The 12,817-nt window shown below is 47.6% G+C and overlaps 1 protein-coding gene across 1 annotated transcript in view; it reads right to left on the bottom strand.

The window, feature by feature from the left end:
- Nucleotides 1-12,817, bottom strand: part of RXFP1 (relaxin family peptide receptor 1) — a 1,268,256-nt gene that overhangs the window by 392,146 nt on the left and 863,293 nt on the right. Inside the window, exon 4 of the mRNA XM_085641728.1 lies at nucleotides 8,313-8,418. Coding sequence (XP_085497854.1) covers nucleotides 8,313-8,418 — 106 coding nt within the window. The remainder of the gene's footprint in view (nucleotides 1-8,312; nucleotides 8,419-12,817) is intronic.

Below are 12,817 nucleotides of genomic sequence, written 5' to 3'. Positions count from 1 at the left end.
GCTGCTGGATGAAACTCCGGCTGGGGAGGCCTTGACAATAGGTTTCCTGTCACAGGGAGGTGTCACCACCTCCCAAACAGGCTTTAGTGTATTGGGTCTGGGTGGGTGCAATCCAAGAGTGCTTTGAAGTCTGCACTGGGGGCACATTTGGTGTCTCTGTGCATAGTCCCGCTCAAACCGGTTGCAGGGGCTACCAGCTCCTTCTCTGGCGTGAAACTGAACAAAGGAAATGGGTGTAGCCCCCCTCTTTCCTGATCCTCCCATAGGTGGGTCCCTAGAGTTTGTTCCACCCCTTCCTTGGGTATAAGATAGGAACCCTTGGCAACAGGACTTTAGATTACACCTGGATGAAACTCTGATACTGAATCCTGGAACTTCGACGATCTACATTGAACTAGATGACTGAAGAATCTCCCTTGAAGTAAAGGAGTTACTCTCCTGCATGGCATGCACCAAAGACGCATCTGTCCGGTTTGCATCTCCGAAGCTCCCGCCGAACTCCGAAGAATTTTACAACAAAGAAGGTGGGTTTCCGTGGTCTTAGAGGTCGGTTAGTGCCCACAGCAAGTCTGAGGCCCGTATCTCTCGTGTCGACCGTGCAACCCGAACCCCTGGACACCGCAACCATTTGCAGAAGCATCAGCTTTCCAACGACTCCTGCAGCTGAGCTTTGGGTTACTTGTAGCCCTGACTTTGAGGAGCATTTGCATTAAAGATTGCCTGCCTACACTCCATGAGTGTTCCGTGAGCTGGCCCTTTATGTTTTCTCTCGAGGCCCCTTTGCGATCCCTGGTCCGTCGACTGGTGGATCCCTGTGAAGGCAACTTTAACTTTAATTGGGCTTACCTGGTTGCTCCAGATATGCCCTGACTCTCCATTGCTTGGGGAGTCCCCAGGACCTTGCTGCTCCGCACCAAAGCATCTTTTCTCTTCCTGCATGGGTTTCTGTTGCCAAGGCTTATTGGGTCCAATCCGGGCACTGACACCGCAGCACTCGACATCCTTTGTGGGACAGCTTGAATCCAGCTCCTGGTCATCGTCAACGCCTCCTGGTCCTCGTGGCTGCAGAATCAAGCTTCACCTCTTCACACCTGAAACACCCGACATCGGTGGGCATTCGTCTATCGTGCCCCTGGTCACTGGCAAGTGACCCAGACTCTATCCCCTCTGCTTTCAGGTTCTTCTGATCTTCCATCTAGGCTTGGATCACACTGGACACTTTTCTCCTTCCCGGTAACAGCACTTTGCAGCAGATAGCCATTGAAATCAATGACGATTCCCAACACCATTTGACACCTATGCACCCAGCTTCCCTGGGTGAGGTAACTCGAGTACTCCGGTGCTTCCGTGGGTGCTGGCCCTAGAACCCCCTAAGTCTAAAGGGGTTTGCTCAAAGTCCTCTCCTAAGTGTCCTTAACTTCTAAAATTCCAACTGCGACTTTCCCATAGAATAGTACAGGGCTCGCTGCTGTGTTCACTCAACGCCTCACGGAGGCACTGCTATTAGATGACCTCAGAAAGACCCCAGGGTCTGATGAGGTAGGCAAGTTGGGTGGGGCAGTAGAAGAGGAAAGGCCAAGAGGTGACAAAACCTATGACCAGGACTCTGAAGCTGACCAGGAGGATCAAGATGATTCTAATCTGGAAAATCCAATCCATCCTGAAGGTGAGGGAGAAGGACTAAGTGGCCCTCTCTATACTCCACCTGGAAGGGTTGGTGGTGTGCCAAGAAGATCAAGATCTCCTTCTTTGGAGTCTAATCATTCTGGTGCATCTGGAGGGACCTCTGTCTCTCATAGGACCATTTTCCCCCTGAATAGGGAGTCCTCTTATGAGAGAAAATGCAGACTGATCCAATTTGAGGAAGCTAAGCTTAGGATAAAGAGGGAACAGTTAGCATTGGATAGGGAACCCCTGGAGCTCCAGAGAGCTTCACAAAGATGGGGGCTAGAGCCCCATGGTGGCAACAACAGTATCTCTAGTGGTAGAGAAAAGACTCATGACCATAGGAGCCTGAGCAAGATTGTCCCTCCCTACCAGAGTGGGGATGACATCCACAAATGGATAACTGCACTGGAAAGGGTCTGTAAAGTACAGATGGTCCCTCAGGAGCAGTGGGCAGCAATCTTGTGGCTCTCCTTTTCAGACAAAGGTAGAGACAAGCTCCTCACTTTTAGAGAAGAGGATGCTGATAATTACAAAGTCTTGAAGAGTGCTCTGATTGATGGGTTTGGCCTAACCACTGAACAGTACAGGCTGAAGTTCAGAGATACCCAAAATGCTCAGACTCAAAACTGGGTTGACTTTGTAGATTGTGCTACTAAGGCTCTGGAAGGTTGAATACATGGCAGCAAGGTGCATTACTTTTTAGGATTGTACAATTTGATCATGAGGGAGCAGATCATTAATAATTGTCAAAATCAGCTTTTACACCAGTTCCTGGTGGACTCTGATCTGACCTCTCCCCAAGAATTGGGAAAGAAGGCAGACAAATGGGTCAGAACCAGAGTAAAGCCAAAAACACAGGGTAGTAACCAGAAGAAAGATTCTTCTAAGACCCAAGAGAAAGGTGGGGATAGGTCTAAAGATAAGTCCACTACAGGGCCCCAAAAGTCCTCTTTTGGGGGTGGGCTCCAAACGTCTTCCTCCCCTGAAAAGAAACCATTTTTGCCATGTGTGCAAAACGTCTGGCCACTGGAAAAATGATCCCAGTTGCCCTAGGGTTGGCAATAAAGAAAATGTTCCTCCTACCAATGCTACCACTCCTCCTGGTACTACCAGTAGTAATCCCCCAGGTGGTGGTAGTGCACCCACAAAGTTGGGTGCATTCTCATGGGGAGCAGAGGTGGGCACTAATTTAGAGAGGTCCCCCTCACAGGCATCCTCAGTCTGTGATGGTGGCATGGAATTTGCCACTTGTACTATGAGTCCCAATACTTTGGGCAAGTACAGACAGGAGCCCTTAATCAATGGTCAAAAAGATTTGGCATTCAGGGACACAGGGGCTAGTGTCACCATGGTGACAGGGAAACGAGTCCCCTCTCAACAGCTTTTACCTGAGTTCAAGTACCAGGTGACCAACATGGATGGTATCAGGACAGATAATCCCATGGTCATAGTCAATCTCAGCTGGGGAGGGGTCACTGGCCCAAAGAAAGTGGCAGTGTCCCCAAACTTGCCTGTAGATTGCCTGTTGGGTGATGATCTGGAAATTTCAGCCTGGGCTGAAGTTGAATACCTGGCCCATTTACGAATGTTATGCCTCCCTGAGAGAGTTGGTGGGCTTGTGGGGGCCACAGCCCAACCCCAGGGAAATTTTGGAGTGATGGAGACTGAAAGAATGGCCCACTCTCCTCCACAAGAGAGCACAAGGGTTAAAGAAAAGTATTCTCCCCCCCAGACTATAGGTAAGGATCAGCCTCCTCAGTGAATTGATCCTACCCCTAGTGAAGGAACTGCCCCAGAGGTAGTCATGGCCTGTACTGGCAACACCCCCTGGTGGCAGGGGACCCTTCCAAGGTGGTACCCAGTCTGGAGCAGGTAACTTGCCCCTCTCTACCCTGCCTCAGTCAGCCCAGGGCTGCAGAGGTCAGGGAGGTCAGTGGACCCCACAGGGCACCCTGTCCAGAGGAACCCCCCCATCAGCAGATTAGGGGCACTCAGTCTAGTAGCCCTAACGCGGTGAAAATTCCTCAACACACTGAGGGATCCCCCTTACCTTTGGGTAGGGACCTCCCCCAGATGGACTCTGTTGGGCAAAGGCAAACCTGGCACCAAAAGGTTCCAAACCTACCATGTCCCCCCGGTGTTCCAACCAAAGGGGCCCAACCCCCAGCTATCAACAGCCAAAGGTTGACTCTTAGGGCCAGATACAACTCAGTCATGGAACGAAAGGCATTCATGGTGACCAGTGATCTGAGGAAGCTGAGACCAACTTTATTAGGGCCTCACTTCTATACTCAGACACCCCACCAGCCATTTACTTTGCCAAAACATATCACAGGTAGTAATTCCCCATGGTGGAGATCATCCCATATCCTTGGGTTTAGGGATTGCTTAGTGGGCCATAAGACAGGAGGTAACCATGCTAGTGCAGGTTCTTCCTTATATGGCCACTTAGTCAATAAAGGCTCAACTGGGCAAGGTTAGCCGTATCTCCTTTCATTTGGAGGGGTTATGTAGGAAGGTGGAATCTGACTACATGGTTGCCCCCACTTTTTTCTTGGTGTTTTTCTGGTGTTCGACTTAGTTTGGCTGTGATTCTGCTATTCAGGACCCCAGCCTATCTGCTTTCTTCCTTAAAGTGATTACAAATACTTTAGGTACACTCCAGATTGGATTCTGGGGTCCCCTTATAAGTCCCTAGTATATGGTATACTATGTACCAAGGGCATAGGTACCCAAGAGGCCTACCAGGGGCTGCAGCATATATTAGGCCACACCTGGGAAGCCATCCAAAATGACACCACAGGACTGCTACAGCAGCCTGTGTAAGGTGGTGCATGCACCCCTTACTGAGATATAGGTTCACTATATCTCTCCATATCACTGCACATATAAACCTATCAGTCACCCCTATGGCAGGCCTTACCAATCCCGAAGGCAGGGTGCTGGGTTTTATGTGAGAGGGTGCCCATGCATGAGCAGAGCCCCTCTGCAGCCTTCTGAACCTTTATTCCGGGGTTGTTTGTGATGCAGCCAAACCATATACTCTTAAGTGCATTATAACCAAACAGTAAATGCTAACTTCGGGATGGCTGCACGAAAACATGTCATGTTTGGTGTAAAACACATTGGAATCATACCCCCACACCAGTAACTGCTGTGGGAGTATGGTCCCACCCTTCTAGGGGAGAGACATGACAGCACTGGTATACCTGGTGCCAGCTAACAGAGCCCTGGCATCACAAAATGGATGTTGCCAGCCACAGACACGAGTCTGCCCTCCTGGAACTTCGATGATCTACATTGAACTAGATGACTGAAGAATCTCCCTTGGAGTAAAGGAGTTACTCCCCTGCAAGGCATGCACCAAAGACGCATCTGTCTGGTGTGCATCTCCAAAGCTCCCGCAGGACTCCGAAGAATTTTGCAACACAGGAGGTGGGTTTCCGTGGTCTTAGAGGTTGATCAGTGCCCACAGCAAGTCTGAGGCCAGTTTCCCTCGTGGCCACCTTTGCAACCCGAACCCCTGGACACTGCGACCATTTGCAGAAGCATCAGCTTTACAACGACTCCTGCAGCTGAGCTTTGGGTTACTTGTAGCCCTGACCCCGAGCAGCATTTGCACCAAAGATTGCCTGCCTATACTCCACGAGTGGTCTGTGAGCTGGCCCTTTGTGTTTTCTCTTGAGGTCCCTTCGCGATCCCTGGTCCGTCGACTGGTTGGTCCTTGTGAAGGCAACATTACTTTTAATTGGGCTTACCTGGTTGCTCCAGATGTGCCCTGACTCTCTATCATTTGAGGAGTCCCCAGGACCTTGCTGGTCCGCACCAAAGTATATTTTCTCTTCCTGCATGTGTTGCTGTTGCCAAGGCTTGTTGGGTCCAATCCGGGCACCGACACCGCAGCACTCAACATCCTTCATGGGACAGCTTGAATCCAGCTCCTGGTTGTCATCGACGCCTCCTGGTCCACGTGGCTGCAGAGTCAAGCTTCACCTCTTCGCGCCTGAAACACACGACATCGGTGGGCATTCATCTATCGTGCCCCTGGTCACTGGCAAGTGACCCAGACTTTGTCCTCTCTGCTTTCAGGTTCTTCTGATCTTCAATTCAGGCTTGGATCACACCGGACACTTTTCTCCTTCCCGGTAGCAGCACTTTGCAGCAGATCGCCATTGAAATCAACGACGATTCCTGACACCATATGACACCTATGCACCCGGCTTCCCTGGGTGAGGTAACTCGAGTACTCCGGTGCTCCCATGGGTGCTGGCCCTAGAACCCCCTAAGTCTAAAGGGGTTTGCATCTGATTGCACATGTTGGTGGTTACAGGTTCCTCAGAAACTCAAAAGAAAGAAGGCAGCCAAGATAAAAAAAAAAAAACTATGTAAACGAGAGCTGGAACATATTTTACATTTGAAAACGCGAGTCTTCTCGTTTTATGAAGGTTTCATCTGTCAAAGCTTGGCGTCATTACTTGATTCATGCAAATTTCCCCAATTCTCCTTGTTATGCTTTGGCCTGGACGAATCTCATGAGAAAAATACACAAAATGTCAAATAAAATTAAGCATTCTTACGTGAAAAGCCAGTCTGGCATTTAGAGCGATTTATTTAGTGGAAATCGGATCGTGTGTGACGAAAACAGCTGATATGCATTCTGTATTGCTCATTCATGCATTGTTCCCATGTACAAAAACATGATTTTTACCAAAAGCAAATTTAGTTACTCAATGGCGTAATGGCATTTCTGTTTCCGGGCAGCTGTGCGCTTTATAAGTTATTACACAACAGAACAACATAAGATTGAACATTTCACGCATAGAGTGCAACAGAGGCTGCCTAAGCATACATGGAAGATAAGACATACACCCTCGACCAAAGCATGATACAAACTATTTTCGTGCCATAGTCTACTCCCATGAAATAAAGAACCAATTGTGCTTACTCTCTACATTTTTTGACTTTCAACTACAAACAGCTGCAGTGGAAAAATAAAAGGCACATTTTTGTGTCTGTTAGTAGCGATTATCACAGTCAACAGCTAAACCCTAAGAACTGGGTAGAAAACTTAGTGGAAAGGACAGAAGCATCAATTTATTGTTCCTAGCACCCTTTCCTGCTTTATTTACATCTGGAAAATGTAATTTTGGGAATAACTGTATGTAATTGGCACATTTTACAAATTATAGCATGGTGAGACAGTAACAACACATCATTCCCATTTCAATACCCACAAATCCCAGAGATCTTTTTTTACTGGTGTATTGTGGAAAAATGTCAGGTAGATTGTCATTAATGTATTTTACTCAGCCCACTTCTGACTAGTGAGATGAAGAAACGTGGGGGGGGGGGGAGGTCTCTCAAAGGGGCGTGGCCAATCTAATAAAGGGCGTCGCTTAAAACACGTAAGCTACAAATCTGTGCTTAGCACAGTGTGCCACACTACTGGTATTTTGCTGGTTCTGTCAGCATCCACTTATATGATACAACAAGTAACATTACACCTACAACAAGCCAGGACTATTGGCTTTGTCAATGGCTGTTAGTTGCATATTACAAAGGACAATTGAAAGATGTACTGCTTCTCTGTGCTTGTTTTAATAGCATCATGGTGTTTGAGGCCGCGTAATATCTAAGACTAGATTATCAAATCCCACTGAACCAGTTATGCCATCCATTGGCATTCTAAACAAAAGAATTTATATTAATTGTTTCTTTGTCTACACAGCTAAAAACTTATAAGGTCCCAAAAGCGAGACCAATTGCATTGCAAATGCTTGTTTTAAGTTAAGTTCAGTGTGCTGTCATACGCTGGGGTTGCCAAACACCAAAGGAGAATAGTTATGACTCCACTTCATGCATCTTTCTTCCTTCACTCTACATTTCCTGTCTCTTCACTCGGTTTGTTTCATTCATGCTTTCTCCCTTTTACGCCATATTCCTCCTGTATGTCCTCTTTCTTCCTCCCTTTAATGCCTTTCTTACCTTGCTATGGGTCAAAATCTACTGGTTAAATAAAGCGTCGGTCCCCAGAAGTATGTTCACACCAGGGCCAAACAAAACTTGAGGCCCCACTGTCAAGTATGTGGAACACCCCCCCCCCCCCGCCAACCCTAGACAGACTCCCAGGGTTAAGAGGAGGGGTGCAGAAGGGATCTTCCTTATGACCCGGAGCTTGTCTGGCCCCCTACATTGTAGCGAATGTGAGGCCTGTGTTACCCGCCCTTTAGTGCCAGTGCCCACCACTGTCAAACTCCGGCACAAATAAAGCACTGCTACTTTAGCAGGCAATACCAGTGGTTCGACTTTCCTGTAAATTCCTACAATAGAAAGTTGTGTCATCACGCCTCATCCATTCCTTACATGAGAGCTTTAGAAAACACAATCTTCCTAAGTCAACATGCCGAGCACATCATTTCACCCTCCCTATTCTGTCAAACTTCTTTTCTTTACCCGAAGCAACGCTAATCCTAAATGCATTACGCGCACGAACCATTAATTGCTATTGTTTATTTTAATTGCCTTTCTGAACCTTAAATATAAGCCATGCCTGTGTAATTAGAGGCGGTGCAATTACGAGGCACTTTGCAGCGGTGGTCGTGAGGGCCCCGCAGCCTGACACGGCTTGCCCCTGCTCCACTTACATCAGAGTCACGTTTGAAGAGACGGCGGGCACGGAGTGCAGATGGGCACCGTCACAGTCCAGCTCCAGACCGCGGCACAAACACTCTGCTGGCACCAGACCGAGCACTGAAACAGGAGAAGAGAGGATTGTGGGAGTCACAGAAAAGAGAAAACAGAAAAGACTTACTAACATAGAGAAACGCGTTGTTCGAATCTGATATTGCCCACTCTCCCATTCGTTTCTTCACATAACAGCATTGAGCAGACAATGATAAATTTGGTCTTCTGTGAAGTTAATAAAAAGAACAATGCTGATCGGGTGTGTAGCAAGGGGTGGGGAGGTAGGGTGACTAGATAGTGTGACCCAAAAACCGGGACATTTCTCAAAAATAGAGTAAGGACTACAAATTTACATCAATAAAGTGGCAACGAATGACAGCCCTAAGAGGCACTAAGAAAATAAATAAAATGTAATTTTTAAAACCAGCATGATACCTGTTAATAAAAGTGCTTACTCATAACAGCTGCTTACTAGCCCTGCTTTGGAACACCTAAAAAGTGCCTCTCACTGTTTTCAGTTTACCCTCTCAAAAACCGGACCATGAGACACTTTTACCTAAATCTGCAGGGACAACTGTTGAAAAACCTGGACGTTCCAGGCAAATCCAGGACGCCTGGTCACCCTTGGGGGAGGGCCAGGGGGTGCGTTCTGCCCCCGGTGGCACGAGTTTTGGGGGAGGTGGCCTCCTCCCGCTCTTACCTGCTGTCTCGGGGGGCGGCAATCTCGCCAACAACCCCCTCCCCCATTGACAAAGTCAAAAGACTGTCAGCAAACACAAGACCCGTTGGCTTTCCCAATGCTTGTCGATAAGTGATTTTTCCAATAGAAAGAAACACTGCACGCATGTGGAGTGAGTGACAGAAGATGGTGGCGGTTGGAAAATTTCACTTTCTGCAGGGTCACCAACAAATGTTTTGCCTTCCTCCTCCTTTTTTTCTGACCTTGTTCTTGTTGGCCTTAGAACTCTGAGCACATTTCCACTGCTAATCACTTTTCAAGTGCATGTGCTCACTTCTCTTAACATGATAATTTTGGCTCCTACCAAATTGGTATATTTAGTTCACTTATAAGCCCCTAGTAAACTGGTACTACATGGGCCCAAGGCCTGTGAATTAAATGCTACTAGTGTTCCCATGAGGCACAGGGTCAAGACTGATTTGCATATGACCAGGTCTAAACTGGGGTGGCATGGTGAGCAAAAGAATAATGGAATTAACCCAGATCTCTTGACAGGGGGTGAATGTTTTGATTTGTTCTGCATTCCGTCAATCAATTGTGTGTCTTTTGCTTTCTCGCCCTAAGTGCGCCAGGTATGCCCAGACGTGGGTCCTGGGCTCACTGTGCCACTGGAATCAAGCTATCCTGGCTGAAGAGGGGTGAAACCCCGAAACCGGTCCTAGGATGCTTGTTTCTGGTCCAGGGAGGACCTGGCTTGGCAGTTCGGGCTGGACTGTTCCCATGAGGCACAGGGTCAACACTGATTTAAATATGGCCAGGTCTAAACTGGGATAGCATGGTGAGCAAAAGAATGATGGATTTAACCCAGATCTCTTGACTGGGGGTGAATGTTTTGATTTGTTCTGCATTCCGTCCATCAATTGTGTGTCTTTTAGTGGGCTTGCAGCACTGATTGTGCCAACCACTGAAGTAGCCCTTTAACCATGTCTCAGGCCTGCCATTGAAGAGCCCATGTGTGCAGTTAAACTGCTATGTCGACCTGGCAAATAAACCTTTTACCAGGCCCAAACCTTCCCTTTTTATATTTATGTCATCCCTAAGGTGGCCCTTCCAGAGTACAGGGTGCAGTGTATTTAAAACATAGGACATGTACTTTTAAGTTTTGCATGTCTTAGTGGTGAAAAACTCTCAAAGTTGTTTTTTCACTGCTGCAAGGCCTGCCTCTCCCATAGGATAACATTGTAGTTACCTTACTACATTTTATAATTGTAATTTCCAATTGGGAAGAGATAAACCCTTCAAGTTTGGGGTCTCTGGAATCACAATTTAAAATCCAAATTTATGGTGACGTTGGATTTGAAATTGCAACTCTGAAAATTCAACTTTTGGAAAGTTGGCATTTTCTTGCTTTAGCATTTGATAACCTGTCTTTGAACACATGACTGGGTATAGTTGGCAGTTGTGTATACCTCCTGGACAGCCATGCACAGTGGGAGCTTAGATGTGTTTCAATGGGCCATCTCTAGAAGGATGGGAGGGAGGAGCTGCGCACAGCCTCACTTACACCTAAATAGTCTGTGTCCTGTCCACTCACAAATAACTGCATACACCCCTATAGTGAGTCTGGAGACATGGCAGGAAGGGAGAACATCTGTTCACTTCAAAGGCATGTCTTTGAAGTCTCCCCCACTTCAAAGGCACCACTGGGTATAAGTACTGGACCTCAGACACCACCACTTCAGTACACTTCTGGATCTGTGGATACTCTGCCATGAAGAAGGACTGTTGTGATGCTGAAGGACTGCCACTGAACTTCTGCTTTGCTGTGCTGACCTGCTGCCTTCTTGCCTGGGTGAGAAGGACTGGACCTGCATCTCTTGAACCCAGAACCCAGAGTGACTCCAAGGGCTAGCTGGTTGGCCTCCTGATCTGAAGCCTCATGGACATACCAGGCTTCTCACAACCTTGCATCCACACCTGGATTCTGCCATCTGTGAGTCTGCCCTGCCAAGTGGTGCCACCACACTCTGTACCCTTGGAAGTGGGCCTAAGCTGCTCTGCCAGCCTGTGGATCAAGCTGAACCCACACATCTCCTCTGCTGCGTGGTGCAAACCTGAGCAGAATCACCACATTGCCATCACTGAGTGGATGGGACCTGTTGCAAAGACACGCATTGCTGCTGTAACCTGCATCGCTTTCAGAAACACTGCTGTGTGACGCTTCCCCAGCGCAGGCCCTCGCATCTCTCATCGACAGCAGCCTCAATGACGATGCTGGACTCCACATCGCAGCATGCAGTTCTTCAATGCATTGCCATTACTGCGCATCATACCCTCAATACCAGACTTCGCATCACAAATCATGTCAAGGGGATCGTCGTCGTCGATGCAACAGGACCTCACTGCAGCCTTGCCGCATCTCGGAATTGACGTATCGCGTCGGCTGAGCAATGCAGTTTCGACAGAGATCCATGCAACGCTCCACAAACAGCATGAAAGATAGTTTTGCTAAGCACCCCTAACTGGGTCCCTGCAGTCGGCCTGCGCTCTGTCGCAGTCAGCCTTAACTTATCACTTTGTCCCAGTCTGGCACGCCCAGATATGCAAAGTTGCCGCTTTCCGCCTTTTGGCGCTCTTTTACCCAAAACTTTTAAATTTCAACATCTCCGGGTCTACTAATTGGATTTTTGTCATTTTGGTCCTGTTTTAGTTATTAAATTAAGATTTATTCTTCTAACCTGGTGTGGGATACTTTTGTGTGGTGTTTTCACTGTTTTACTGTTTGAAGTGTTGCACAAATACTTTACACATTGCCTCTAAGTTAAGCCTGACTGCTCTGTGCCAAGCTACTAAGGGGTTGAGCACAGGTTAATTTGGGGTTTGCTTGTGCCTTACCCTGACTAGGATTGTGATTACTGCCTCACCAGGGCTCACTCCCCAATCAACCAGTCACCCAATTTCTAAGAGCAAGTCTCAAGTTCAAGGTCACCCGTGCCATTCACAAAGCCTATTATAGCAAAGGCCAAGATCTCAACTGACACCGGCACCATACTACTCCCCTGTCAGAAACATTTTATTCAGCACTGCGCATATGGTTAACAATGAAACATTCAAGAGGCTGAAACATGGAGGCAGATTCATGGAGGTATTAGGCGGAGGACGAGGGAAAAGCCTAGACCCAAACATGAGACTAAACATTTGTGGTGCAGGAAATCTATAAAAACAGAGCTCTACAGACTTGCTTTCAGCTGCACTCTGCTCTACCCGGAAGCCAAAACTGGAGAAAATCAGACATGGTTCCTGCCTATTCAGACTAGACTCTAACTTCCCCTTTCCCTACCTGATGCTGTCTTTTTGTTAGCACCCTTAAAGTTCTGAAATAACTGAAAAATGATATGCTGTGCTTCACGTAACTCCCACATACATAAATACATGTGTTTCTAATGTCACCAGTAGGAGACTGTGTACATTTCGGCTTCTATCTATTATAGCAGACTGGTTTGTTATCTAATTATTTTCCTTTATTTCTGAAAAACTCTGCTCTGCGTAGCATAGCAGAGTTTTGCCTCGCTCGCCAACATCAAGTTGGTGAGCAATGAAAATCCACCTCCCGGCAAGATTTCTCAATGCAGGCGGTCGGATTTCTCTACACGGACGGTCGCGGATGGTCGTGACCTCTCGGGTTGAGAATCCTTCTGTTCGCGTTGAGAAAGCTGCTGCTCAAGTAGAAAATACACTTGAGCGGCAGAAAAGAAGTAGCGCACTCTTGTGCTGCACATGATGCAG

This window comes from Triturus cristatus, chromosome 2_2 (assembly GCF_964204655.1).
Source record: "Triturus cristatus chromosome 2_2, aTriCri1.1, whole genome shotgun sequence".
In the NCBI taxonomy this organism is placed as follows: domain Eukaryota; kingdom Metazoa; phylum Chordata; class Amphibia; order Caudata; family Salamandridae; genus Triturus; species Triturus cristatus.
Note: the sequence above shows the minus strand (reverse complement) of the source record. Positions and strands in the feature narration are given on the sequence as shown.